At 42.1% G+C, this 25,343-nt stretch overlaps 1 protein-coding gene across 8 annotated transcripts in view; it reads right to left on the bottom strand.

The window, feature by feature from the left end:
• The window catches only part of LOC128405330 (endophilin-A1), a 277,258-nt gene that overhangs the window by 106,890 nt on the left and 145,025 nt on the right, over positions 1-25,343 (bottom strand). For 6 of the 8 annotated variants that reach the window (XM_053371855.1, XM_053371856.1, XM_053371857.1 and 3 more), the window contains 2 exons: positions 14,462-14,656; positions 12,777-12,854 (listed from right to left, as the gene is read on the bottom strand). In XM_053371855.1, the coding sequence (XP_053227830.1) occupies positions 12,777-12,854; positions 14,462-14,656 (273 nt within the window). Of the gene's footprint in view, positions 1-1,649; positions 2,737-4,786; positions 5,012-12,776; positions 12,855-14,461; positions 14,657-25,343 lie in introns of those variants that run through there. The other 2 variants (XR_008328267.1, XM_053371862.1) reach the window with 2 other exon arrangements.

Below are 25,343 nucleotides of genomic sequence, written 5' to 3'. Positions count from 1 at the left end.
CATGCAGCTCAGCTCTTAGACCCAACAGCAGATTTACAGTCCTCCTTTATAGAAGGGGTTGGGGGGGTTACAGCTGTTCATCCTGCATCTCTCGGTGGGTCTTTTTCTCTCCATACTTTTTCAAAGTATGTCAGGAGGGAAGCAAACTTTTTTGGTCCAGAATTTATAATAATCCAAAGACAATATTTTCCCGCACTTTGTGGAGGAGCCTAGAATCAATCCGAAAACAGGATCAATTGGGAAAAAATTATAAGCAATGAGGAGGAAGGGGAGGAAAGTAAATCAGAGGATTGGTCTGCATTCTAGGTGAGGCCATCATTCAGGTGTGGAAATAATGAGAGGCGATGCACAAAGTACCTGTAAAAATGCAGCTTGCTCCAGTTATTTCAGCCGTTCAACAAAAATATTGGAGACAACCGGAAATGTGAAAAGTGGTGGGTTGGGGTGAGGAAATGTTGATTTATTTATTTTTACAAGCAAGTGTAGCTAGATGTTTGTACTAGTTCTAGCTTTATGGGAAAGTTGTGATTGGGTATGATCAGAGAATTTCCCACCATGCTATTCTTATACTCTTTTTACTGAATAAACTTAATTAAATAGCAGGTGTGATAACACATTAAACCGTCTGAAGGGTGTGCAGGTATTTCACATCAGTTCAGGCTTCGTGGCTTACAGGGTTAACTTCAGATAAGCTTAAGCACTCAAAGCATATGTCTGCTCAATTTTCTATGCCACAACAAATAAGATCCAAAAAAATTATGCAGTGCTGAACAGCATTCATGGTTACAAAATTCAGTCTCTCTTTTTAAACCAGACAATAAAATTCATCTGTAGAAATAGAATCGCGTATGCAGCTGTTTATAAGTGTTCTGATGTTGTTCTAATTAAATAATTGAATGGGTGGCCCCATTCTTCCGTGCCAAACTCCTTGAAGAAAATACCAAGTGTTAAACCTGGAACTTCCACTGACCAACCAACCAATAAGGCACACCACTGTTTCATTTCCTTGAGCATATCTTCAAAGGCATTTTAAAAGAAAATATATGGAAGACTAGAACAAGTTGTCAAGCAGTCTTCAGAATCTTGTTCACACAGAAGCAATTTACCAGTAGCTGAATATTTTGTCTGTGCTCTAAGAATGTACCTTTGTTCTAAAGGGATCATCTTCTTTAGGAAATAATCGAACGGGTCTTTAAATATTATTGTAGTTGTGTGGGAGGCATTTTTTCTTGACCCAGCCACGGGTGTGCTATTGATGGCATGGGTCTCTAACATGGAATTTATTTCATGCCATGTGCTCTCCTGATTCAATGGGAAACAGCTCCCATATAACTAAGAGACCCTTTTAAGCACCTGTCCACAGTTGTAATCCCCTAAATCAGGGGTCGCCAATGTGGTGAGATGCCCCAGCCAGAATGGCCAGTGGTCAGGGAGCTACAAGTTGTAGCTCAAACCATATGGAGGGTCCCACATTTGCTATCCCTGTCCTAAAGGTGTAAGGTCAATACGTGTTCATCAATGCACCTCTATTTTCAAGCATATTACTGATAGTTCTATTATTACAAAACGTTACTACAGCTATGTGTGTGAGAGAGACAGAGGGACGGAGAAACGAAGAGAAACATAATTTTTCAGGGATTTCCTAGATAAAAAGTTCAACTCAAAATCATTTATTCAAACAAAATGTTTCTTAAATACAATTAAATACACTGCACACTTAATGCACTCTTTCACAGTAAAAAAACAAAACGAACAAACAATAGGAAGCACATGTTTGCTGAATGGTCCCTAAAAATGCTTCATTAACCATGCCTTGTATTCTTTTTGTTGTTGTTTCACATAAAAAGAGAATTTAGAAGCTGTCTATTAGGTTAGTCATAATCGAGGGTTTTCAAAGGACACTCACTTCAGTTTTAATGAATTATATTAAAATTTGCACTCCTGCTTTTCTGAATGTATGGCACAGTTGCCTAGGGGGTTTCCTGTGCACACACCATTCAAATGATCAGGAGCTGTGCAAGAAAAGAAGTTGGTCAAGTTCCTAATGGATTGTGCTTAGCAATGCTGGTTATGTAATGCAGCCTCTACCATTTTTGGACTACAACTCCAGGCATGTTTGCTGGGAACTGCTCTTAAGACAACCTCTGCAACTGCATCTTGCTTTATCCAGACTTCCTACTGGCAAAATAAATTTAGTTTTTAATTGCTTGAAGGCAATCTCTCTGCAAAATGCTTACACTATTTCCATTGGACTTGGGAGCATAACCAGTGTCAAATGGCTCTGCAGCTAATGCTTAGAAATGTGTTTGTGTAGAAGGTGGCTAGCAAACAAGAAGGGAGATCTACAGCCAAATCTTACGCCTGTTTACTTAGAAGACTCATTGACGGCAAGGTTGCCAATGGCTGCTTCACACTTAATGAGAACAGGTACGTTTGCTATGTCTACATTGGTGGGTATCTTTCCTTTTCATATTTGCTGTACTTTTTTGTGAATGCAGCAAATGTACCTGCTGCGACAGATTGTGAACTGGTCGTTAGTATGAGCCAAAATCGGGAGTGGAGTCAAAGTGCAAAACCGAAAACAGGAGGGGGAAGAGTCCCCTTTCTCTCTTTCAAGATTCTGTTCAGCAACACCTAGGTCATTTGTTTCACAAGAGAACTGTATTCTTCCGCCAGTTTTTTCTGCTCATTTAGTTTTTCCAGCACTGCATCCATTAAATACGAAGCAAAAGGAAACTGAAAGAGAAGCAGAGTAAGAAAAATGATCAGCGAAGCCTATATTTTTCTTCAGCTAAAAAACATTTACTAAGTGTTCTGAAGCCATTAGATTTCACTTAGTTCTGACACTGGCACACTTGCCCACGTCCGTTCTCTCCTAAAACGGATCCTCCTGATTAGTGTGTGTAACTGTTCCTTATCATAAAAATGATAAAAGAGCAGAATAAAATGAAAAAAGATAAACGCCTTATTGAACAATTCATGGTTTACTGACCATGTTAATGATGTAATCTGCAATACCAGCAGCTCTGTCATTTATCTTCAATCAGCTGATCAATATGAGGTTACAGTCATCTCTGGGGCACTTATAAGTAGACGCAGCACTGCATGCTGACTGCTCTCAGGAGAGGGAGAGAGGCAGCTATCAATACAGCTCCTCAGGCTGGAGGCAAATGCTTTCAGAGGCATCCAGTGAAACTTTGGGGACTAAATGCGGGGGGGGGGGGAATCCCTTCACAGATCAGGATTCTATTGGGAAACGTAAGCATAAAGGAAACTTTGGGGTGGGCACAGGACAAGCTTGCACTGACTTTATTTATACTTTACGGTCAAAGTTAGAAAAACGACATTATTCGCAGGATGGCTGTAATTCTCAAGAAAGCCTTCGTCACATGGCAACTCAGTAGTCTTTGTGTCCTTAGAGCAGTGGTGTCCAAACTTTTTTCAAAGAGGGCCAGATCTGATGAAGTGAAGGGCCATGAGGGCCAAACCAAAGGGCCAGCCGAAATTGTTAACCTTTTTTAGGATTGAAGTTGTTGAGCTTTTTTGAGGATTTTACCCCAAAGTTGTTGATCTTTTTTTTAGGATTGAAGTTCCTGAGGTATTTTTAGGATTTTTGCCTCAGGAGATAAACTGCCACAGGGGCCAGATTAAACCATGTGAATGGGTTGCTTGTGAGCATCTAAATCTACACCAATTCTGTGAGCTCACTATGATGTTGAGAAGGAAGAAAGAGATTTCCCCACGCAACAGGTGTGAAATCTGGTGCTAAGTCTGGAAAAAGCCTTTCAGTTGCAGAAGGACTTCTGGGGATGCAACCTTTTCTGGCCCCAAAGGCTATAAACCTCAACAAAGTGGGCCAGGTTTCTGGTAAAAGCTAGAAACGGTAACTAGCAAATATGTAATGACAGATGGACATATCAAGCATATTAAGTCATTCTGTTGAGAAGGTTGGGTTTGGTCGACAGATAACACTCAGCAGTTAGTACTGTTCAACAAACAGAAGCACTAGCAGAAGACTTCACTCAACACAGATTTAGTACAAGCATCTTCTTGAGATGTTTTGCAAATCCTTGTGCAACACTTTGTACCAGCAGACGCTGCGGAAAATATTTCACAATGTCTTGTGCTAACAGAAGCACTCCACTGAATTTCACTTCTTTTTCACAAAGGTTTTGTGCTAAGTCAGAGATAGTCTTTTCATTTGCAGATGAAGGCTTCTGCTTGCACCTGTGGAACCAACTCATGGTACCCGAAGATTGCTAACCTCAACAAAATAGGCTAGGTTGGCAAAGGGGTTTGCTTAGAAATCCCTATAGATGCAGAGGTATTCCCACAATGGGGGGTTTAAGACCTCCAGTTAAGTATTCATAGATGAATTAAGAACAAGAAAAAGTTGTATGTGGGGACATAAGCAAATGACTAACTCAAACCATCACAGATGAGAAAAATAAATTAATACAGAGAAAAACACATCAACATATGTGCAATTCATACACTGGCGTTAAGGTTTCTTGTGCCAAAGAACACTGAGCCAGTGGGAATCATGCAATGCAGTTCACATGTGACTTTGTAAATATCATTTCCCTACATTATGCTTTCCCCCTCTTCATGTAGTTATGTATAGGGTAACCGCCAACCTTTCCATTCTTCAAAGTTTCTCAAACCTGTCTCAAACCCCAGACCACATTTGCTTTTGAGGCATCTTTATTTTTTCCTAATAACACTCCCCTTTAGATGAATGGATTACTTTACCACTGTCTTGGGCTCATATCATTCTATATTTTACCTGCTGTTCACTACATTCTAAGGCTCCTTTGTCACTGTAAAATGATTTTTAAGGAGGTGTTTCTATCTTAATCATTCAGTGCAATCAAGGATAAGAGAGCTTGAAATGTTGCAGATGTCTTGCACATTTATCAGCTTCTGGGAATGTGTCCATGTTCTTATCTGGCTCTCTTTATAGACATACATTCCGCACTGCATCTTTGCAGTCTTCATCTTCAGTGGAGGCCTGCCAGATTTTTATTAATGGGTTAGTAAATATACAGATTTCCTCTGTGTGTTCATAATTCCTGAACAAAAAGAGCTCACCCTACAGAATCCTATCAATGGGGCCCAGATGTTTACTCTCTCTCATAGGAAGCTACATTATACTGAGTCATAGTACAAGCCCTTTTAGCTCAGTATCAGAGGCACCAGGTTGCCCCCAAGATTGGGGGGGCGGGGTTTCCAGTATGTGTGACATCACGTGTATGACCCGCATGCCTTGGGAACGGCTCAGGAGGCTGGAGGAGCCAGCCAATGATCCTGCATTGTGCATGTCACATCACACACACACAACATACACGGGGGCACCTGGAGATTGTGGGGGCCTGGCCCCTTCAAACAAATATTGAGGGGGCCAAGGTGCCTTTGGCCCCCTAGAGTTGGCATGCCTGCTTCGTATGCATAGTGTAGGGGAAGCAGGCCATGAATAAAAACCAGGCCATAACTTTATTGATTAGGGCCAAATGTGTTTGGTGTGGGCACTGGGCATGTATCCAATGGCCAACCAGCTCAGGTGCAAGTTGATTGACAGCTGGGGTTGACGAATATTAGGGGTCCCCCACAGTGCTTCTGGTGGAACCCCAATCAGTCAGTGGCCTAGCAGCCTCCAAACATCACCCTACCTGCATATATGATTTTTTAATTGACAAGAGTTACAGATTATCCTGCCTGCAAGCTTGCCATCTAAGATATGGGGCACGGAAGGCAAGAGCCACCAATTCAGGTTGCATAAATCAAAGAGATATGGCTCTTAAACAGCTGTTTGAATGGAAGGACCAGGCTGAATGTTGGTGGGCCCAGAGTTCATATATTTTATGACTTAGGCCTGGTCTCTACCCAGGGCATTTACAATGAAGGAATAAAAATGTGTATTCCTGTGGCAGGGAGTGACAAATTTGATAAGATGCAGCCAATGTTCCTGCAGCCAATCGGAAGCCGTAGAAGCACCGTCCGACGTTTGGGTTCCAAAGAACGTTCACAAACCAGAACACTCACTTCCGGGTTTGCAGCGGAGTCAAAACGTTCGACTCACAAGGCGTTCAGAATCCAAGGTACGACTGTATATATATATTCACCCTCTCCACCTACCATAAGCAAACACACACTTCTTTGGTTGAGGTGACAGAATGTAAAGATTAGGCCTCTCACTCTGGTCCTTTGCTGCCCCCACTTCCCCTGCAGTTTGCCCACTTTAAGATGTCTGACAGATTAATTTGATGCAGGACAGGTTGATTTAGACTCCGCTAGCTTTGGCAAAGAATAGTTTTCAGAGTTTCCCATTTGAATTAAAATTTTAAGTCAGTACAGTGGTACCTCAGGTTACAGACGCTTCAGGTTATAGACGCTTCTGGTTATAGACTCCGCTAACCCAGAAATAGTACCTCAGGTTAAGAACTTTGCTTCAGGGTGAGAACAAAAATCGTGCGGCGACAGCGGGAGGCCCCATTAGCTAAAGTGGTACCTCAGGTTAAGAACAGTTTCAGGTTAAGAACGGACCTCCAGAACAAATTAAGTTCTTAACCCGAAAGGAAATATTCCTTTCCCATACAGTTGCATGGCCTGACAGGGTCCGTCGAGATGGTATGCATAACTCCACTGGGAGACCTTGTGCCTAACACTGCAACCTGTTTATTCAGCTAATTTTGTGTGCTGCAACGTTCAGTTGCTTTTCATAAGCCACATCACTGCAGAGCTCATATTACCTTATTGAAAAGACAACCCCAAGCAACAGAAAACAGTTTTGCAAAGTTTGTGATCGCTTTGGAGGGAACAGGGGTTGCGTTGTGTGCTGGGTGATACCGATTCTTCACGAGCCGCCTATTGTATAGATTTCAGCTGCCTTTAATGTAAGGATACTAGAAGCTTTGCTCTCTGAGGGTTTCAAGAGAGCAAGGCCTCGTGAGAGAGGAGGCAGACATCAGAGAAGTAACTCTGCTAGCAAATGTCTCCAGGGACAGGGAAGTCCCGTGAAACAGCTCAAAGGGCAGCTACAACTAAGGTACAACTAGGGGGCAATTTTTAATTTAACTGTCCCCTCCCAATCTTTGATCTTATGATCTGTTTTGATTAAATTAAGCATTGATGGTAGAAAGAAAAATGGCAGGTTTGGTACATGATAAAAAGACTCATATGACCCATTTCCAACGGTCATAGATTACAGTAAGCAAAGAAAGAAAAACAGAAGATTCATATGAAGTGGTCTTTAAAGATCCAGCAATGTTTGGCGTCTGATAAGACACTGCACCATGCTATGGATTTCCCATTTGTTATCCTTCTGCCTGCAAGGCAGGGGGAAACAGTGAACAGAAAGGAAAGAGCCACACAGGGAGTGCCGCCATGTTTGTGCTAAGCATCAGGGTGACTATGGGCATTACTGATATGTATGTATTTTCGTAAAATGTATATACCACTTGATTGTAGAAACACCCCCCCCCCAATTCTTGCCATAGATCTGTCCTGCCTCACTTTGCCTCCACCCTGCCTCTGACTTGGCAGAAGCAAGGGTTGACATTTGGTCCTCTTAACACACACAAAGAGCCTCTTAATTAGAGTGACGGCATTTTAGGCAAAGCAAGAATATTGGTCAGCCCTTTAACAGGTGACCTTTAGCTTCTGCTGCAAGGTAAGTTCTGCAGTGATGAAGGAAGGGGAAAGGGCTTAAGCAGTGGACCATCTGTGATTTGGCTGCTGTGTCCTGGCTCCTGCATCTCAGCCAGGGATTATATTGCCAAACCCAAATATTTATTTACAAGTCAGCCTTGCAAATATCAATGGTTTAAATAGAAGCCGGGTTCTTTCATTAGGTTCTCATCCTCAGCACACAGTGCTATATTACACACACACACCCTGCCGCCCCCAAAGCGTCTCTTTGAGAACAAGGATTTACAAACACATATTTTCACTTTTTAAAGGACAGAAGTGAGACTATATAAAGGGTTACTTTGATTATGGATAACTGGAGAAATGTACGTTGGATATTGTATATACGTAGGTATGCCACGTAATAGATCTCCTAACCAAGTCTTTCTCCATAAACTCTGTGTGCATCTGTGCCATGGGAGGTCACTGATTACTCTGCATTCCCTGTGCTTTAAGAAATGTTATGCACTGGAGGGACCCATTCATTTTTTTCCCCCTTCCCCAAGGCTTTCTGAACTACATGGATACGTGTTTCCATTCCAGCTTGAAATTATAAAAACGATGTAACTTTAAGAATTGGTTCCAGTTTGCTTTTCCTCCCTCTTCCTATTTTCCTTTAGCATCATATCCTTCAGTTCATAAGCCTTTTTGGAAGGCTTCTTTTGACTGTAGGTAAGCTGCTCTTGGAGACTTTTCAACAGAAGAGCAGGGCAGAAAGCCATTAAACCAGGAATGCAGAACTTTTCTCCAGCCAGATGTTGCTGAAGGCCAACTCCCATCAGCACCGGTGAGCCGGACCAGTGGCAAGGATGATGAGGTTTGCAGTTCACCAACATCAGGAGGACCAAAGGCATTGTAAGTGATCCATAGATACTTTGGTGACAAAAGGCGCAGTCCTTACTGAAGGTCCAGTAGGAGGCTATAGGATTCTGCAGAAGCCCTGCTGCACTGGTGGAAAGTAAGAAGCACCATTGCCGTGACACTCCAGATATGCCAGTGGAACGTGAAGCCAGCCAAGGGAATGGCAGTAGAAGTGCTGTTGTTGGCTAAGCCACTGGGGCTGAGGATGTTGCGATGTCATCCTGCATTCAATGCGCATGGAGATAAGAGGCATGTGCGTGTCCCAATGCATGGATGGCATGCGCTGATGCCGACAGAGTCCTTGATTGAAGGCTCATGGCAATGTATCCAGGGACATTGTGGGTGCCTCTGTTGTGTTTATTCCACCGTCCTATGTTCCGGTTGCATTTCCTTGACCTCATATGAAGGTCCATGCTTCCTCTCCTCTCCTGGGCGAAACATGGTGGCCATTCTGCTAGCATATGTCGCCCCTGCACCCCCAACACGGGTAATGCGAGGATAGGATTGCTCCGTAAAAAGACTCTAATAGCCCATTAGGTGAAACAAGAGCTCGCTGGAAGCTTTCTCTCCACTCTAACTGTAATCTCACTCATATGGGCCGGGGGTGGGTGGGGAGGTCACTTTATGCAGATATATTTGTTCAGCAACTGCCCAGAGATATTATATTTGTTAATCAGCAACATTATTGATGATTTCCTTAGGCAGAAAAGATCCCGTCCCCTCTAGGTATCAGCAATACAGGAAACACAGGTGGAGATGCAACATCTACGAGGTGTGCCCCGGTTTACGACTCCTCTCTGGGGGAATCTTTAAATGACAATAAAGAACAACCAGTGCTCACCATGAAACTGCTCCCTCCCAAATTCTAATGTAGTACTAAAACGGTGCATGTCAGCAATAAAAATAAAACGTCTATGACATTTTAAATGTTATCATACTGTCACAGTGGAATAAAATTAGCTTGAAAAATGATCCAAAGGGATGTGATGCTGTTCATTTATGTATAACAGCAACAGCAGCAGTTTCCCTGTGTTCATAAAGGTTTCTCCATTAAATTTACCTCCAGTCAATAATTAGGAGTCCACAAATAAACCTAGGCAATTAAATCAATACTGTTGGGCAATTATGTTCTAGAGGCCAGGCTCAATGGCACAAGAAGACACTATATCAAACTTCGGTATTAAGTGATCTCATGTACTTTGCTGCAAGACATTCTGCGAGGGGGTGGGGAGGAAGTGGGGGGGGAGGTGGCCCAGCAGATCACAAAACGGACGTAAACATCTTGGATGGGAAATGCAAATGACACAAGAGGGCTCTAACTTTTCCAGGCTTATTGGCCTCCACAGAACGGGCAGGAGTTTTCATGTCAGCCTGGCCTTGTCTGCAGGATGTGCTGTCCTTCGTGTTCCACAAAACTGGATGGGTGCCTGCGGTACTGGTCCGCTGAGAGAAGGGGTATTCAATATCTCCCATTTGCACCTGCAACATATGATACTACCCTCTCTTTCCCAGGTATATGCCAAAAAGGCAGCTATCTGGCTTAGGCTTGTGAACTTTTGTTGTGATTGAGGGCTGCCTTCCATTTTCTTCCATCGTCAGTGCTTCCACGTATTACAATTGTGCTCATCACATGTCCACTGGCATGCTTGAGGAACAAACGTTATGTTCGTTCTGCTATTTCTACACATGCTGGGAAGCCATGGCAAAAAGATAGAACAAGGGCCATTGTAAATCTACAGTCAACTTTTGGAGCCCAAAGTTGGAGTTGGAAGCCGCTTCTTTTCTTCAGCAACTGAGTTCCAAGTGCTTCCCACTTGGTGGTGGTGAGAAATGAGCAGCAGTATGATCTGAATCATCTCCAAAGGCTGCAATTCTCAACACACTTAGGTGGGAGTAAGCTCTGAACTCAATGGGGCTTGCTTCCAAAGAAATAGCATTGTGCTATAAATGACATGAAGTCCCACCGGATTAAGGAAAGATCCTGCCTTTCCAAAATACGTGGATTCCAGCCCGAAACCTAAAACTTTGCCTACCTAAGTTATGCACTAATGGCCAGGTGAGAAGTTCAAAAGGAGGATACAGAAAACAATTTTTTTGTATTTGATCTTTCTATTGTATAGACTGGCAGAGGCGTAGTTCTGAAGACCTTTTAACTATGGTTAAGAGTTTTTGAGGCTACCACCTTGCCTCTTTTGTCTCCCCCAGAAATTGTGTTACGTCAGCATTACTGTTAACTGGAGTCCCTGCTTAACTACAGGTTGAAGCCAGTTTCAGATCCTGCCTATGATAGAAGCCTACTTAGCACTGATAATGGCAAACATCGATGACAGTTACACTTAGCCAGGGTTTGCTGCTTTTAACTGGGTGCACAGATTGAAAGCTATTTCCACAAATCTCCCAAACCGTTTTAAACACCCCCCTTTTCACTTTCTGAAGAGAAATCGCATGTGCATTTTACGACATTTGTGCAATAAATACTGCGGCACATCTGTCATAAACAGACTCTTCTCTTTGTAGGACAGTTTCTCCCTGGATTAGGGAGACACTTTAGCAGAACTGGGAGGATAAATATACTACACAGGAAAGAAGTTTCAAAACCCAGTTTATGTTGTCAGCCATCTTGAAACAAAAGCTGGCTGTGACTAGAAAAGCAGGGCTCTCACCTGCCAATAAGCTGCCCTTGATCACTTACAAGAGGGGAGCATCCCAGTAGACTTGTGTGTGTATTAAAAAAAAAAGACTTGAAAGAGAAGAAAAAGTATCACACAGGTCACAGCGGCAGTCTCAATGGACCCCTCAGGGATTTCAACTAGTCTCAGCCTTGTCATCCTCTATGCAGCCTTCCACTCTGCCCAGAAAATGTCGATAGGAAAATGTTTGAGGGGCCTCTGGTGGAAATTTTTTCATTCTTTCTGCATTGACAGGATGCCAAATCAATATTTACTTCCCACTAACAAGCTGCTTGAGGTCTCAGTAGAAAATATTGTAGAGAATGCGGGAAGACACGGTAATAAACAGCTGTCTGGCTGTGAGGAAAACATGAATTGACTGGAAACAGGTCCATAGTAAAAGGTCACAGAAACCCATGAACTCCTCAGGTGTCCATATCAACTACTAACTTTAAAGGCACATGATAAAAAAAATCTCTTTTTCCTAAGACATATGAGGGAACAGATCCTTTTCTCTCCACTATGGATATAGATAGACTCAATAATTTAATTAATACGTTTGCCGAGATGTAGGCTTGTCTCCCTAGACGTTCTATTTTCCATATGTATCATTAGCTCAAACAAATATGGTGTTAACCTTTCCTCCATCTCATGCGAAGTCTCAAAAGCTTAAGAGAAAAGGATGTTTAGGAAACACCCTTGAAAATTTTCAATAGATTTTATTTTTTGTAAAAAGATACTGAAATGCACTTTAATTAAATCTGTACTTGAACCTCTCAGACTTAGGTGAACTCTGCCTAAGGTATTCAACTTCCCTTCTTTCCCCAAAACGTAAGCAGGAATGGTTCACTTGGGGCTGAATTTAGCTAGGGTTGACATTTTCTTCCAGCCCCTCCGCCTGTCTTCCTTTGCCGTATTGAGCAAGTGGCTTCTCACCTTGCAGGTGCCACTAGGAGTGGGGAGCAAGGTGACATCACAGGAGGCCAGGTGAGATGTGCACTGATCACCGCTTTTGGCTTGGCCAATGCGTCTTCCCATTGGGAAATAGGAAATCCAAATAGGAACCTCCACCTGGCATCATTATCATCAATGACTTCTCTGTAGGAAGGGCTCCTGGTAGGCGAGTGAGAAGCAGAGCTTTTGGACCAGCCAGCCATTTCCTCGGAAGAGAAGCACTCTGTTTCTTACTCAGATAACAGGTTCCTCTCCCACCGGGAATTGGGAAATCACTCCAGATCTACCGTGCAAATAGCCTTTGAAGAAGTTCTCCTTCTTCAATAGAAAGGATCCCCATAAATACAGGAAGGAGGTAAATGAGACTCCCACACTCTTTTGGCCTTCTTCACACTGGGAACTGAACTCTCCCCGTCTTAGCTGTCAAAGGTGGGTGATAACAAGAGTGTTCTCCCCCATAGCTGAGGAAGTCAGCAAGTGTAGCGTATATTTTCTGGACAATATTGTGTAAAAACAGCATCTTTCCCATAGATAAGCAACTGCATGCCATGAAATAAACAAATTATAGCCATGGTTATACTTGATGATGTAGCAAAAACCAAGCACCTGTCCTTCAAGAAGCTTCTGTAAGTAGCCCATCCATTCTTTGTCGCTTTCATATTCCATTTTCATCTGTTGTGTTTCCTAAAAACACACACCAAAATAAATAAATATTGATGATGAAGAAGAAGAGTTTGGATTTGCTATCCCACTTTATCACTACCCGAAGGAGTCTCAAAGCGGCTAACAATCTCCTTTCCCTTCCTCCCCCACAACAAACACTCTGTGAGGTGAGTGGGGCTGAGAGACTTCAGAGAAGTGTGACTAGCCCAAGGTCACCCAGCAGCTGCATGTGGAGGAGCGGGGAAGCGAACCCAGTTCACTAGATTACGAGTCTACCACTCTTAACCACTACACTACACTGGTGCACAACAATTCCTCTATTACAGGGTGCAGAAGTTGGGGCCTGCCACCCCTTGTCAGCCAGATCACCCTGTCTACTAGCAGTGACATTTAAAGGGATATAAGAAGTAGAGAAAGAAGGCTTTTCTGTCCCGGGCAATATCAAGCAGGGCTTTCTTCAATGCAGTCCCAACCCTCAGTATAGCTCCACCGTGTTGTTAACTTGGATGTCAGGTCTGTGGCTTCTCAAGGCACAAATAGTGGACCTCCACAGCTGATGAACCAGTGGTTACAGAACTTCTATCACAAAACATGTGGCTTTTGGAGCTTAGCATGGGGGATGCATTTGAGGGACAACTCTAAACTCCCCAATGATCTGTGGAATACGTTCTTTTAAACCTTGCCCATTTATTCACGAGCGGTTCGCCCTTCCCAATAGATTTAGCCTACATCCCAAAAATACTGAAATACTGTTTCTGGGGGAGATGGACGGGTAGGTGGGGGGGGGGCCTCCCTGGTCCTGAATGGGATGAGTGTGCCCCTAAAGGACCAGGTGTGCAGCCTGGGGGGTCATTTTGGACTCAATTCTGTCCAAGGAGGCAAAGATCAATTCTGTGTCTGGAGTGCCATACTTACTACTGGGGGAATAGTTTATTTGGAATTGGAGGGTATGAAATATGTTGCATTTAAATTGTCACTCATTTCTGAGCGGTGGCAGGCAAGAAAAAAATAGGGAAGGCCCAGAGCACAGTGATCAAGAAAACATGCAGAAGGGCCCAAATTGAGGCTACAATCCATTACTGGAAGTAAATTGGCTATCCCCTGCATGCAAAGACAGGTTCGAGCAGATGAAAACAATAGTGGGTCCAATGATCAAGAAGGCAGTTTCCACATGTGCTGTGGAGAGAAATGAGGGGCAGATGGGGCTTGTCAACCTGGAAAACTCTGGTCCTCAACCTCGGCTATGTTCATTCATGAGAAAGGCTTCTAGAAGAAACCCCAATGTAAAATCTGTACCCGCTGCCTTGTGGGACATCTTAGGGACAAGAAAAGGCTAAAGAATAAACCACACGAACAAGCAATAACCCAATACATACATAGAATCATATAATCTTAGCTAAAGCATCCATGACACACACCCAGTCTAATCTTGTTATTGCATTGGTGGAACCTTATGGTGAAGGGTGGGTAAGAAATCAGAAGAGGAGGAAGAAGAGAAAGAGGAGAATAAATTTATAGAGTCTAAGTGACACTGTTACAGCCCACTGAGTTAATTGGAGCTATGCCAATCCATACCAGCAAAAGAGGGGGCTTCCTTTTAGCAAAACCAGGTGTTATTGGTAGCTTACCTCATCATCCTCAACATCAAGTAAATTGTCTAAATCAGTCTTTGAAATATTAAGGATAGATGCTGCCACGTGCTGGGCTCGGTGAACAGACGCTTTGGAAACGCTGTTGCATTTTTTGTTTTCTTGCATTTTTTTACTACATCTGATTCGCGTTCTCATCTCTTTCACACTAGACTGCAACTCTGTGGCCAAACTCTAAGGAAAGTGAAATAAAGAAATAAATGATCAGTACATTTCCAGATCACCTTTCAACGCCTTTGGTCTTCATATTGGCACATCACAAATGCTTTAAGGCATGGTTGCAGTTGGGGTAGAAGTCATAATCAAAAGAAAGTAGGCTGCACATGACATATCTGTGTAACTGCACAAGCACACATGTGTGTAATCGAGAAACACTCCATTTGTTTGGCATATGTATGCTAATAACAACCCTAGAATAGAACAGAGCAGAGTTCTTGATTGACTTTGGACAAAGTTTGATGTGTTGAACAAGACAGTTCTACAAATAAACCACCCTATTTATTGTTTTAAAAGAACCCCAACAGGAGAAACCACATGAGGTAATTAAGTTAAAAATAACAAAACCCTTCCTACAGTCCCCAAAAGCTGCCACAGCTGTTATCCTCTTTTGAATTTGCCTGAATATTAGACCCGTGTTTTGCTCTAGATATTAAACTTTGGTTCCACAACGGGGTTAACAGTGAATACCTACTCATTCAATAGGATGAGTTCAACTGAGTTAGTTAGGATTTACTCCCATTTAAATAGATTTGCAGCCTAAAACCTGCAATTGCACCTAAGAAAAGATAAGGCATCATAAACATGCACATCAAATGCCAGGTGTTGCCTCATTGGAGCAAGCTTCTATTAGTGATAAGATTCATACAGTTGTTCATGAGTAAACAACAACAACAACATGGAATTTATTTTGAAATAAAGTTAAAAATTCAGGCGACAAAAAGGGAAGAACACATGTAACAATACAAGAAGATCACTGATCATAGTCCTTAGCCGTCATTAAATTTTACCACTCCAAAAAGCCTAGTGTTGAGAAAATGGCAATAATGTTTGTTTGTCAAATTTAAGAAAGAATATGAAAAACAAAGCAAGATGAAAAAGGGACATGGAAGTCACAAACATGGACAGCTTCAGACCAAAAAGTATATAGCACACTGGATGCAGCCACATCATATGCCTCAACAAGCGCTTTTCAGCATTACATCTCCAGCATCTATCTGTATTAGACTGCCTTCTGGTGCAGGCATTGCAGATTCCAGTATCTATTCCTTTCCATCTCCAATACCACCATTTCACAGGGAGTCCAGGGCTTCAGCAGCATGTCATCAAGGAAGTCCAGCAGAGCAATCAGGAGTCCACTGGATTTCATTAAGACTCCAGGGATGCAACCCCCTTGCCAGTGACATTCCAAATCCCACCAGGGAATGGTCCACCCTGACAATGGGCTTATTACAATCTACTGACCAACAGACCAGTGACCAACAGATCCTTGGTTTGTAGCAAAGACCAGGTCGAGGTTGTGTCTCGTCACATGAATTGGGTCCTTGATAAGCTGAGAGAGGCCCAATACCAGAAACAAACCCTCAAAACCAGTCCAAAGTAGATTGGCTTCCTGATGAGAGGAATACAGTTATTTCATACCCTCCAATTTTTCTCTGATGAAAATAGGGACTTAGTTTCTTCTTCTTCTTCTTCTTCTTCTTCTTCTTCTTCTTCTTCTTCTTCTTCTTCTTCTTCTTCTTCTTCTTCCTCCTCCTCCTCCTCCTCCTCCTCCTCCCCACCACCAACCTGACTGGATTGCCCCAGCCACTCTGGGCAGCTTCCAACATATATAAAAGCATAATAAAACATTAAGCGTTTTAAAAAAACCTTCCCTATACAGGACTGCCTTCAGATGTCTTTTTAAGGATCTATAGTTACTTATCGCCTTGGCTCGGGGGCCGCATAACTCCATACCCTCCAACATTTCTCCAATGAAAATAGGGACATCCTAAGGAAAAGTAGGACATTCCGGGATCAAATCAGAAACCAGGGTGGCTTCTGTAAATCCAGGACTGTCCCTGGAAAATAAGGACACTTGGAGTGTCTGTTATTTGTTCTTCGTGTAGCACTGTCTGGGATAGAAAGGGGGCAAAGCTATGGTCCCGGTACAATTCACTACATGCTACGGGCCTTCTGGGCCCATCGACGCCATCAAGGCCGCACTGCAAACTTCCAACCTCCAATACTGAAAGTAAGAAACTAGAGAGAGGATTTGCCTCCAGGGATAAAGAGATGCATAATGTTGCTTCTGTTGCTAGATCTATAGCACTGGAGGGCAATGCTGCAATCCAGCACATTGATTTCAATTGTTCTTAAGCACCTCTAACTGAATACTGGATTGCAGCCCAAATGGCTAATCAGCAGGCAGGACTTTAATAACTCGTACTCCACTGATGTTTTTGTTTTCCCCTGTGCTGGATTCTCATGGTAACTGTAAAACTATCCCTAGTGTTCCCTGACCATCAGTGCCACAAGGGAAGCATTGCAGTTTTGAATATGTTTTTAATTTTGGTAGCAAATAATTAAATGGCAAAGAGCTTGAAGTTTTTACAATGGAGGCGCACATATGTTTTAGAGGCTCATGATCTATTTTCCCACTAGAGTACTACAGAAGATAGAATTCCCCCTGTGAAAACTCACCAACCCAATCCTTCTTAAGTAGCTAATAAGTTCAATGCTGAGTATGTAAGGGAATGATCAAACAGTTTCACCAGCAGCACTAGCTCATACTGGTTTGATGGAAAAGAGAGAGAACTACATAAATAACGGCGAATTTCTGCACAGCTTTAGAGAGATCACACCTGAAATATTCAGTCGGCCGTAAACAGCTGGCATTCAGACATGATCAAAACAAAAGTATTATCTGTCAGCTGAAAGCAATGGCTTAACATTGGCAGCAAATGAGAGCCAACGTCTGATTAAAGAACGAGTAAGTAGTTTATGAAAAAGATTTAAGCAGAAAGGTGGAAGAATATGGTAGGATAGAGAAAGGGGAGTCACCACACTCAATAATTCAGTGAACATCCAACAGTTTCCCACTAATTCAATTGTAAACAGCTCCGAGAACATGGCTGATATGGAGGGGTATACACTTTCTTGAAATAAATAACTGTGCAAGATAGCAGACTATTTTTGCTATCTGTAATTTCTTTTTCAAATAAATGTGTTAATAAGCACAGGAACAGCTTGGTGGTCTTCTGTAGCACAATTCCAAGCACAGGCGGCCGTGGGTGCTTGGGCACCCACAATAATCTAATTGTGAGGGTCAGGCACCCACAAAGTCAATGAGCAAAGCCAGCAGGTGGCAGTGGCACTGCCTCAGAGAGAAATTGTTCAGCTCTGCCCTCCACAGCCAGCCGATGAGGCACCGTTTCTGGGTTAGGGGCTTGGACGCTGAGACAGAGTCTCTGCCTCCGAGTGTGAGCCCCTCTCCACAGAAAAGGGTGCTTCGCTGGCTGTGGAGAGGAGGAAGAGGAATGGCTGCCGCAATGCGGACATGCGACATCACATGCACTACGTGCAGGCATGTGCTTGTCACATCACACGTTCGTGTTACGACAGTGGGCACCCACAATCCTGAGGGCAAGATGGCTTCCCTGGTTCCAAGAGTAGCCACGGCTAAGGAAAACACGACCATCAACATTGCCAGTCGAGTGTCTGCATTGCTACACATGACAGAAAAACAGGCTTATGAAGGGGACTACTTACAGAACCCACAGGATGGAGCACCACTGAAATGCATCATTTCATATTTCAGGGTACACAGAGGGATTTGGAATAAAGGATGAAAGAGTAACCAAGTTCCAAATCTTTGTTCCAGCATGCATTCATGTTTAATGTTTCATAAAGGACGGTGTCCCATTACGTATTGCTCAGAGTAAACCCATTGGCATTAACTGATGCAAATTAGCCATGCTCGTTAATTCCAGTGGGTCTACTCTGAGTAACATTAAGGGGAATACCACTGAAAACATCTGTATTGCCACTCTGGCCATCAGCAGTTGTGCTCTCTACTGCCTTCAAGAGCCAAATGGAAGGTGCCCTTTGAGACAAGTTTCCTAGTACTTTTTCAGACTGGTTCTTCTCTGCTGGATGGTCCAATTTCAACAGAGCACTAGTTGCAAAATAAATAAATAAAAATAAATAATAGCAAGAGCTTTTGACATGCATACACTTAGCACTGTTTATAACAGTAATCACTTTATTTATGGATGCTATGAGCCAGCCAGAAGTAAGATGATAATAATTGTTTGCGGTCTATAATAAGGGAGGGGGTGACACTCACTCTAAATGTCACTCTTGGGATAGAGGGAGAGAAGATGGGAACTCAGCCTGAAGCTGAAAAACTCAAGAGAGCTACACTAATTTTTATTTCCTGCCACACGTAGTAGGTGGTCATTCTACAGACATTTTTTATTATTATTGAAAAGAACCAAACTGGACAATATTTTAGGGAGGAAACCTCATTTCCCAGTGGTTTCATAAAAGAGCAACAGAGAATCACTGGCTATACTGTTAGCCACTAAAATGACTGACCATGCAGATTATCTTATTCTAAGATGTGACATGTAGAATATGAGTAGTACACAAAATTTGTAAGCTATACAAAGTTAGGATGATGCTATTTGCTCACTGACTTTAGGATTGACCTTAGGAGTATGAAACAAACAAGGATTGATCAATTAAGTTCTCCACTTGGGTGCCAAATCAGAGTTTGGCGATTAGGAGCGTCCACTGACTCATTACCTCCCATTTCCATGTCTTATGTTTTCGCCAGTCATAGCTTGCCATGACATCTATATTGGCAAAGTAGAATTAGCACAGTGTCTTTAAATAATGATTTTGAAACGAGTTTACACACTTACAATTTGCCAGCTCAGATGTGGCAGCAAAATATGGGTAGCAAAAATCAGGAAGTGGAAGAAGAAACCCAAACACAAGGTAAAGAGGGAATGAGTGTGATCCCCAGAGAAGGACCCAGTTGCCAAACCACCATTGATTTGAACCATGGAGTTTAGAACACAGACTAACGGGCTTTTTTGCTCAGTACATTTTCTTCCCTAATAATGTATGTGTACAGAAAAACTGAATGAATGCCTCCCTTGTACAAAGCATGGAACCACATATAAAATTGATTACAGTATTATGAAGCATGGTTACTGGTGTGCTGAGTAAAGCACTCTAATTTCAAGCCTTTGGTTTATTCAAAACATGTTCTTCAGGGAGGAGTTGTAAACGTATTTGAAACATATCTAAAGAGATTTCTCTAATTCTGAAAATCCATTTCTTATTTCCCTTTACTCATTTCACAATCTGAGATTTGGGTAATCTGAAATCAATAGTTACAAAAGACTACTCCTATGGTAATTTTCCTACTACGTCTTGAGAACAGCTTATTTCTTTGATATTTTTGCAGTTTGTCAGCAGTTCACTATGGGCTGAAGAAGACAAAAGACAGCAGAAAACAGAGATCAGCAAACAGAAAGAGCAAGGCAGTGTTCTGACAAATTCATGGAAAACTAATGGAAATCTCTTCATTTATTTTAACATAGTCTCTTGTCTCTGAGATACTTGTAGACCTGGATGAAACATCTTTGATTTATTTTTTTGCTCATGCATGCATTGATAAATGAGAGGATATCATTTTGTGGATATAGGGGCATGTTAAGGGTCTAGCCTGCATATTTCAATTTCTACTCCCTCCCCCCCAAAACCCCCCTAAATTTAGCTGTAATGAGGATCTCAAAGGGACAAAGGGCTTGAAATTGGAACTCAAACTGAGGCTGGGACCTTGGCCCGAGGCTGTGTACCCTCTGATCTCAGAGTTCTTCTTAAATCCAGAAGAGAAGGTTAAAGGAAAAGCACCCTCTGTTTGGCAGGCAATGTGGAGCCTTTGGTTTGGTCAGGCTTGGTGTAAGTACAGTGGTACCTCGGGTTACATACGCTTCAGGTTACATACGCTTCAGGTTACAGACTCCGCTAACCCAGAAATAGTACCTTGGGTTAAGAACTTTGCTTCAGGATGAGAACAGAAATTGTGCTCTGGCGGCGCGGCAGCATCAGGAGACCCCATTAGCTAAAGTGGTGCTTCAGGTTAAGAACAGTTTCAGGTTAAGTACGGACCTCCGGAACGAATTAAGTACTTAACCCGAGGTACCAGGAACCTACAGTTATGCATTTCACTGGTAAACAAAGCAGTACCTCTCAAACTCTAGCATCTAACTCAAAACCTCTACATTTAGATTTTTGAGCATATTTCTACTGTAGTCAGTACCCATGAAACTTTCCTTAAAGCATTTCAGCTCCCAGGAATCTTAAATGTCCTCAAAGACCTAGAAATAAAGGTCACACTTTTACTGACCTTATTTGATATTCTCTCAGAAAATACATTTTGAGCATTAGCTAAAGTCCGCTAACATTTTTTTTCAGCTTTGTCAGTCTGAGCTTTGATCTACTGGCAAATAATAAATTAAGAACCACTAGTCTTGTTCAGTGCTTGGAGAACAGCACTAAAACTGTTGGTACCGCAAGCAGCGGAGTATTTGTATAGCTAGTATACTATCCCCCGCAAGGTTACAGTTGAATGGCAAAGGTTTTGCGATCTTAGTAAGACATAAAATTAAGGACTCAACAAAAATATGTGATGATAATAAATAAATAAATAAATAAATAAATAAATAAATAATTTTTATTATTATTTAAACCCTGCCCTCCCCGGCCAGGGCTGGGCTCAGGGCGGTTAACACCAAATATAAATTACAATAAAATGTAATAGAAAATAGTTAATTAAAATACGGCTTAAAATGCAGCTCAAAATGCAGCCTCATTTTAGTAGTAGCCCATAAATCAAGACCATAAAGGGAGGAAACATCAGATATTCACCAGAACCAGCTATCCATGCTGGTCCTACATGGGCCAGCAAAAAAGCCAAGGGAAAATTTATATGCCAAATCCCATATAAGGGGTCAGAGTGAATCTAAGCTGAAGGCCAGGCAGAACAGCTCCGTCTTGCAGCCCCTGCGGAAAGATGTCAAATCCCGCAGGGTCCTGGTTTCTTGTGACAGAGTGTTCCACCCAGTCAGGGCCAGTGCTGAAAAGGCCCTGGTATGTTTTGTCATCCCTGAGAGCCAGAAAAAGAAAAGATTCAAAAATTAAAGGTAGCCATGTTGACCCATAAGAAAATTTCAAAATCCTGAGTTTGGGCCAGTGCCTTGTGATGCCCCTCTCAAGACCATTTATGGGGATCCCCCTTTAGGTTATGGATCCAGTATCATACGTCCCCCCTGCCCAGTCATTTTCCTGACCTGTGGACGACCTGCATTTTCCTGACAGCCCCTTGACACATCATGTCTGAACATTGGACACTGGCTGGTGTTGAAGACTGATAATACCAAGCTAGATGGACCAATGAGTTGACTTAATATTAAGAAGCTTTCTTCTTCTTAGCAAGAAAAAACTCTCATTTTTGTTATCAATATTTAGATATGGTAGTGATTTAGTAGACCTGAACTTCACAGTATAGCACAGTCTCTGTCTTCACAATCAGCAGAAAAAAGCATCTCCTTGAAGAGATTTCCATATTTTCTTTTGCCAAAATAAAATTGGTTGCACGTACCATGCAGGTTCTATGTGCTTGCCCTCTTGAGAGGGCTAGTGTGGTGTAGTGGTTAAGAGCGGTAGATTCGTAATCTAGGGAACCGGGTTCGCGTCTCCGCTCCTCCACATGCAGCTGCGGGTGACCTTGGGCTGGTCACACTTCTCTGAAGTCTCTCAGCCCCACTCATCTCACAGAGTGTTTGTTGTGCGGGAGGAAGGGAAAGGAGAATGTTAGCCGCTTTGAGACTCCTTCGGGTAGTGATAAAGCGGGATATCAAATCCAAACTCCTCTTCTTCTCTTCTTCTTGCCAAAACAATCTTGAACATCTATCATATACTGCATAGAAATAACTATGTGATTGTACCCAAAAGGCATTTCAAGAGCCAGAACAACTAGTTTCCCTATACCAGCTCTGGATCAGCACACTACATTGCTATACTGCAGCAACTCTTTAAAACGAAATGTGCTTCTATATTAGTTATGTGAATCAGGTCTGTAGACACTTGCCTTTTCAGAATTATATGAGCAGCTGCTGGAAAGATGCTGCCCACTGCCATTTGGCTGCAGTATGTGTGAATATATGTATATATATATATATATATATATATATATATATATATATATATATTCTAAATTTCAACATAGGCTGAAAGATTTTCAAAGATTATAAATACAGTAGTATCCAGACACAGTTTTTATACTGTAATATTGAAACCCCCAAGGAAATGTGCTATCTGTGTCCAAATCATAAATGGAGCCTAATTTCCAGCACAGCAGAAGTTTTCCATTTTTCATCTAGAGCGATACAGAGTCTGTCCAGCATCTACATTATAGCTCCTGGTGTACTGTACGTATTTCTTACCATATGCTAACGCGAAACAGCGAGAATTCAGATATTCACTTCATTCATTAAAATCCAGATAGCCTATTATTTTCCCCTTGCACTCTAATAGATATTCACTGTCACCATCCAGGCTTCTGATTCAATTTGCCTAAATCCCATCTAAAGAGTAATCCTGATGGAGAATTAATTTAATCACCAATTTCTTCTCAGAACCATCAACTGTGGCTGTTTCTTAATACAAGCATCGGCGCCTGACCTGCCACCAAACGGAAGCCTGGTGAACAGAAAATAGTCAGCGAATCATATACATCAAGATTTTCCAGAGGCGTCGTGAAAATGCTCCCATGAGCCACTTGTGGTAATCTTCTAAAGAAGCCAGCCTGTTGACCTTCACATGTTTGAACTATAGCACCACGGACAGCAGTGTGGGGAAGGCTGTTCTAGCACATATGAAAGTGTTTAAATTAAAAACTATTCTGATTTATTTTGTTATCACACATATTATGGATGTCCACAGACTGGCAAACTCACTGCCTGGCGACAATGGTACAAATGCATCATACGGGATTTTTCCCCAAATCTGAACTAAAATTACAACTGTAAGATTGAGCTAAAATGGACCAAAAAGTTCAGTCTTTGCTTTCAAGCTGCTCCAACATTAAGCTTGTTTCCTGCGACCAAAAGCCTTATACAAGGAATGGTGCTTCTAACCAAAATTGTATTATAACATCTTTCCAGACACAGTAGAGAAGCCAGGAAATCTTAGTTATCATCAGGCTACATCCTATTTAACCAGTGTATTACTCACATAGTTCTAGGGCTCTGATCCTAAACATTTTTCCTGGAAATAGGTCCCACTGACCCCAGTGGAGCTTACTCTGAGTAGACATATTTTAGATTGCACAAATGTAGTCCCAGAGCAATAATTAAATCAAGATCTATAAATTATGAAAAATTCAGCTTGTTAATTAAATGGTTGAGCATTTGGGGCATTTCTGCAGTATCTGCTGATATTAAATACCAATACAAAGCCCTCCACTTGTAAAACAAAAGCTGCTTTATTTCCACCAATCATACAATATAAATATGTTACATTAAACTTCTACTATAAACACCAAAACTGATATGAACATGTAGATGAAAACATCCCACATCCTTAAAGGAGATATTTGATTGAAATTACTATCAAACAAGTTTTCATTTTTTAAAGAAAGCCTTTCACACATTCCATATTCTCCGGTATTCCCCCTCAAGTTCAAAATCTCCCAAATGTATCTACTGGTGCAGACATAGCTGACAAGAATCCAAGTTTCCTGTAGATAAATATGATGGCTGAAAGTAACTCAAGGCTGAAGGCTTTGGGGGTTGACAGTACCATGAACAAACGGATCAGATCACTCAAATGAAGAGAGAGAAAAGGTGAAAGCAATATGGACAGCTGCTTGGCCAATAACCTGGGGACACATACTCTTATCTGTAGGACTGGGGTGACGGGCAGCTGAACTGAGCGCGTTGTAGCAGAGAAAAGGGCAGCAGTGTCTACAGTGAGCAAGATCTATAATGCAAAGTAAAGGCATAATGCAAATTACGATCAAACCGAGAAATGGTACCGTGTTTTGTACTGATGCAGCCCTTACAGTGCTGAAGGTCAAAAGCCAAGGTACGTTCGTACGCCTGGTGTACACTTCAAATGCAGAATGTGTGAAAAGGGTCTCTGTCATTCACTTGAAGATACAGCCGTCTCATAATAAGGGCCGATACAGGAGGGAGAGACATATCAAAGTGGAAAAGGGAAGAGCAGGGCGAGAATAGAAGAAAAATTGGCAGTTTCCTAGAGGGAGAGGGTAGAGATGGCACAGAGTATACTTCAAAGAAGGAGGTGGTGCCAGGGGGAGGGGCACAGGTACTGCCTCATTGTGCTAACTTAATTTCCCTATGTGTGGTTTTAGTGGGAAATGTTTAAGAAGTAGTTTTTATGTGCAGTATATAGTGCTACTGATACCCGAGGAAGAATCTCAGCTGTTATTTTTCGGTAACACACTGTGCTTAAAAATGGGTTTCAGAGGACTCTCCTTGCATAAATATTTAGCAACTAGGTGAATTCAAGTCAATAATGGCTGCTCTGCTCATCATCAATATCTGATTTCCAGACCACATCTTTGTTTTCTTGCAATTTATCTACCAGGCACAATAGATTAACAGTTTTCAACAAAATTATTCTATCAAATGCATATTGACCTGGGTTTTGTTTATTATGAGGTTTGTAACTGTGTACGTTTTAAGATTGTCACAGCACAAATATGTAGAAAAAGGCAGTCCTCACAAATGACAAAAATGTGTGAAGCCACTGATTCCTTGCAACGGTTAACCATGTAATGGTG

This window comes from Podarcis raffonei, chromosome 17, assembly GCF_027172205.1.
Source record: "Podarcis raffonei isolate rPodRaf1 chromosome 17, rPodRaf1.pri, whole genome shotgun sequence".
Lineage (NCBI taxonomy): Eukaryota > Metazoa > Chordata > Lepidosauria > Squamata > Lacertidae > Podarcis > Podarcis raffonei.
Note: the sequence above shows the minus strand (reverse complement) of the source record. Positions and strands in the feature narration are given on the sequence as shown.